Genomic DNA, 4326 nt, shown 5'->3' on the forward strand with positions numbered 1-4326 from the left:
AACAATTGAAAGAAAAAAATGAAAGAAATATAGGCGTACACTCTTTTATCGTAGGATAAATATCGTTATTCTCAAAGTATGACCTAAAGAGCCTACCAAAACATTTTACATATATTTGAAAAAAGGTGGTAATAACTTTCATTGATCTTACATTGAGATTCGTGGGAATATTTTCTTTTTTCTTTTTCTCTTTATGCTTGATTCACTCACTTAGATGTGCAATAACTAAAGCACATCTAGATGTGCCCTAGACACACCCTAATACTTTTTAGAGTTCAGTTTTTTCAACCAGATTTCAACTTAGTGCACGACAATCACAACAAAAGTTCTGCGCTGGCTTCTCCAACTTTTAGATACGATCTTCTCAAATGGTGTACTCAATTCTGATCTCAATTCTGATTTTTCATACACTCATCATACTCTTGATATGTAAACAGAAACGCGACCCCCTCTAAATTTCTGGAGGCATGTTATTAGCACACAACTATGTCATATGCCTTCAGTGGCTCAAGTTTCAGTTGTACCTCAACTTCCATGAGATGAATCACTCCATTTGTAATCTTGGAATATAAAAACCAAAATTGTGCTAGCAACTACACGTAACTTAGCGAAGCAACAAGAAGACATCCCAAAATAGAATCAATATCAACAAAACAAGCATGCCGCCTTTGTACTACAGATCCATGTGAAACATTGACCATTACTACACTGATCCATACCAGAATTGCCACACGGAGGTAGCAGGCAGATATACATGTCTTCAAATCCCTTGCGTAGTAAACAGGGTTCACAACATCTCTTGTAGAATCAATAAAACCAAACAGCAAAACAGGGAATCTTGGGGACGATGTGTGCGGATTACAAAACAGCTATAGAGTAGAAATTATGCAACAAGAATTACAGTACACTAGTGGTGCCTACTATTAAAGTTTCATTCACCAGATGCCGTCCAAAGATCATCATTAGACTGTCATACAGAAAAAATCATAGCAGTAAAGGTAGAAAAGGCAATAGAAAGTCCAGACAAGTGGATCTAGGTTGGATAACGCACAGCCTTGTCCGATGATGCACACTAAATAACTTAATGGCTTCAGCCGCAAATTCATACTGAAAATTTTGGAGACCACTTCATCACTAGGCGCCGAGACAAATTGCCTTCATCAGGGCATCTGAGAAGTTGCTGGAGTAGTGAACCGACTTGGCAACACCCTCCGCCCCTTGCAGAGAGACCTTGCTACAACAATCGATAATCAAAGACTCTAACTTATGTGCATGTCCCAGTTCAGCCACTCCGACATCAGTCACCTCATGACACAACCGAAGTGTGAGATTACTCAAGCGTGGGGTCTGTCCAATGAAGTGCATCCCAGCATCAGTTACCGCTTCACACAATATAAGCTCGAGTGTCTCCAGGTATGGTGAGGATGACAGGGCCTTCATCCCCTCGTCATCAAAGAAGTTGGCAGTATTTAGCACGAGAACACGAATAGGGCAGGACTGAATGAGCACCAGAAAATCCTGTTGTGTGAATCCTATTTCTGATGGCCAGTCAGCAGCACATCCTGTAAAGCTGAGGTCTACGATCTGAAGCATTGGACAGTTGAGGGCTAGAGCGTAAAGGCTGTTATCAGTAAATGATGTCCTGGTTTCACAATAGCTGATATCACTAGAGTACCTCTGCGGGTCAAGCCAAAGTGAGATGCTTTTAAGGTTGCTGCAGCTCCGAGATAATGCAATCATGTCATTATCATTTAGGGCATGAACATACTCAAGGCAAAGCTTCTCCAATGCTTTACACTTCCCTAGGACAACACGAAGCCCTACTTCTGGCCAAGTTTTAATATGCGCCAACCTTAAATCCTTCAAACTCTCACAGCAGAAATCACATATATCCATGCTGTGAGCATCGTACGAGGAGTCATAAACCACATCACCTGGAACACAATCATATATTCCTCTTTTCCTCTCAAACTCGAACTTCTGGAGCTTCATCCATCCTGAACCAAACTTTAGGAAGTCATGATGATTGATACCTTTGCAATTCTTCACTACAAGCTCTTCCAACGATCCATCCCTACCAAGGTATTCCAACCACTCCACACTGTCGATTTTCTCGCAATCAATAAGGTGGAGAGCAGATAGACTTGTACAACCAACTGCAACCGAGAGAAGCCCATATGATGTTATTTTTGGTGTGGAGTTCAGCCTGAGAGACACCAATGTCTTGCAATAAGCTAAACAACCAAGCCCAGAGTCATCAATGCATGAACAGAAGCTTAAGGTGAGGTCAGTCAGCGAGGAACAGTGAGATGAAAACACAGAAAGGCCTTTTTTGTCCAACTGCTTTCCATGTCCACATATCCAACCAGAGTAATCGATTTCCACTTTCCGCAAATTTGGGAACCGGGCGCACAATGATGTCAGTGCTTTCGTAGCAGTGCAAAGACCGGAACCAACATGGATAGCACCCCTCTGATTCCCCTCTATCTTGTAGAGCTGCTTTGACACAAGGGAAAGAGAATTCAGATCACTTGTGCTGGTGATCCTCTTGAGAATCTCTGTCACCAGAGCCTCTGGTAGGTCCTACATTGAGCAAATTCAGCTGTAGCAATCAGGTAATATATATCAAGGTTCAGAAAACAAGCAAAGAGCTGGACTCAAACTTATGATATATCAGAATAATGCATGTGAAGATGGAGATGACAAGGGCGACACTCATTACGAAGAATATACTGATGAACTTTGAGCATTTTCTCTTGTGTGTTCTTCGTAACCATGGAGATTAATTAAAGTAGTAGCTAGCTAGCACCTTATCTGTCTCTAGATTGTTAGAAAGAAAAAATGACACTACATGCCACATCATTAAATTAAACTAGCACCATAAGTAGCAGAGCCTGGATAATGAACTAGCTATAAGAGAATACAAAGAAACGAGCTAGGATCGACGCAAGCAATTCCGCAAGAAGACCACATGCTGAATCTGAACCGACTTATTTGGAGTGGAGGCACCTGATTTAATTAATAACATGAAAACCAGAGCAAGCAAATTAGTACTTGTAGCTCTTGCTTGGGCAAGAAAGAAAGTAGGGAGATCATTTTGCCACAGCCGATGAGTTCACAGGGTGCAGTTATTATTAACAGATAATCTGTTCAACTAGAAATACTAGTATTTGCTGCAACCCTAGGGTAGTACTCAGTTGCAAAAAGCTTATTTTCTACTCCTACCTAGGAGAATGGATTTGCAACATTGACTAACTTTATTATGGATGCTACAACCGGTCGAGTTTCCCCTATCAATATCAAGAAAGCGAATCTAAAAGAAAGCGTGTACATGTCGAATGGGGGAACCAACGAACAGGGGAGGGGTCAGGTGAAGCGAAAAAACGGCGGTACCTTGAGCACGACCGGGAGATAGAAACAGCGGCGACCGTGGGAGAGGAGGGTATCTCCGCCGCCGCTCGGAGCGGAGGAGAGTGCTTCTCTCCTTTGATTAGGGATCGGAGGAGAGTGTAAACCCTACTCTCACTCCCATCCCATTTCCTCTCCTTTCCAGCGGAGGAAGAGGAAGGAAGATGTGGGGCAGGCCTATTGCGAGCTGCAGCGGGCCGAGTCGAGAAAGCTTGCCCACAGGCCGGTCCGAGAGGCACGACCCATATGGCCAGCTCAAAAAAAAAGCTCTGGGTGCGACTCATTTACAAATACGAATTGTTTTTCCTTTTTTATAAATCTCAAACATACATTTATCTCGCAAATTTTATCTAATCGTTTGAAAAAATAATTAAAATGTTAAGGCATTTTAAAGTATGTCCATGTACACGAAAAAATTCATGTACTTTCTAAAATGTCTAGCAACTTTCTAAAATGTTCCTGTATGCGATAAGAAATGTTCACGTGTGATGAAAAATGTTCACATGTATCAAAACAAATGTTTGCGTTTATGTGAAAGTGGACATGTATTTTTATAAATGATATTGTACGTAAAAATAAATTTTTCATGTACATCAATAAGAATCACCTCATACTTTCGGAAGGGTTATTACAAGTCAAGGAAATATCTACTACTACCTCCATTCCTAAATTAAACTGCCTCAACGTCTTATATTTAGGAATGGAGGTAGTAGTTAATTGCCCGTGCGTTACAACACAGGCCATATATATTTTAATGGTTTAATACAAATCATGTCTAATTTATATAATATCGAGACACACATTAGACAGTGTTGTCTATTTAGTTTGTTTACTGTTAGATCAATCTTATTCTTCTTCCTTCATCTACTATCTTAGTTTCTTAACAATCTTATTCTTCTTCCTCCATCTACTATCTCA

At 40.8% G+C, this 4326-nt stretch overlaps 1 protein-coding gene across 2 annotated transcripts; it reads right to left on the reverse strand.

Moving 5' to 3' along the window:
- Positions 1-813: 813 nt before the first annotated feature.
- On the reverse strand, positions 814-3595 carry LOC125514906 (F-box/LRR-repeat protein 14-like). 2 transcript variants are annotated; one of them, XM_048680277.1, is made up of 2 exons: positions 3394-3595; positions 814-2583 (listed from the first exon to the last, which is right to left on the reverse strand). In XM_048680277.1, exon 2 carries the CDS (start codon positions 1990-1992, stop codon positions 1135-1137), a length of 858 nt encoding a protein of 285 aa, XP_048536234.1. In that variant the 5' UTR covers positions 1993-2583; positions 3394-3595; the 3' UTR covers positions 814-1134. The 2 variants fall into 2 exon arrangements, with proteins under 2 accessions (XP_048536234.1, XP_048536235.1); XM_048680278.1 differs by having other exon boundaries at positions 814-2602.
- Between the last annotated feature and the right edge of the window lie 731 nt (positions 3596-4326).

Source organism: Triticum urartu, chromosome 6, assembly GCF_003073215.2.
Source record: "Triticum urartu cultivar G1812 chromosome 6, Tu2.1, whole genome shotgun sequence".
In the NCBI taxonomy this organism is placed as follows: domain Eukaryota; kingdom Viridiplantae; phylum Streptophyta; class Magnoliopsida; order Poales; family Poaceae; genus Triticum; species Triticum urartu.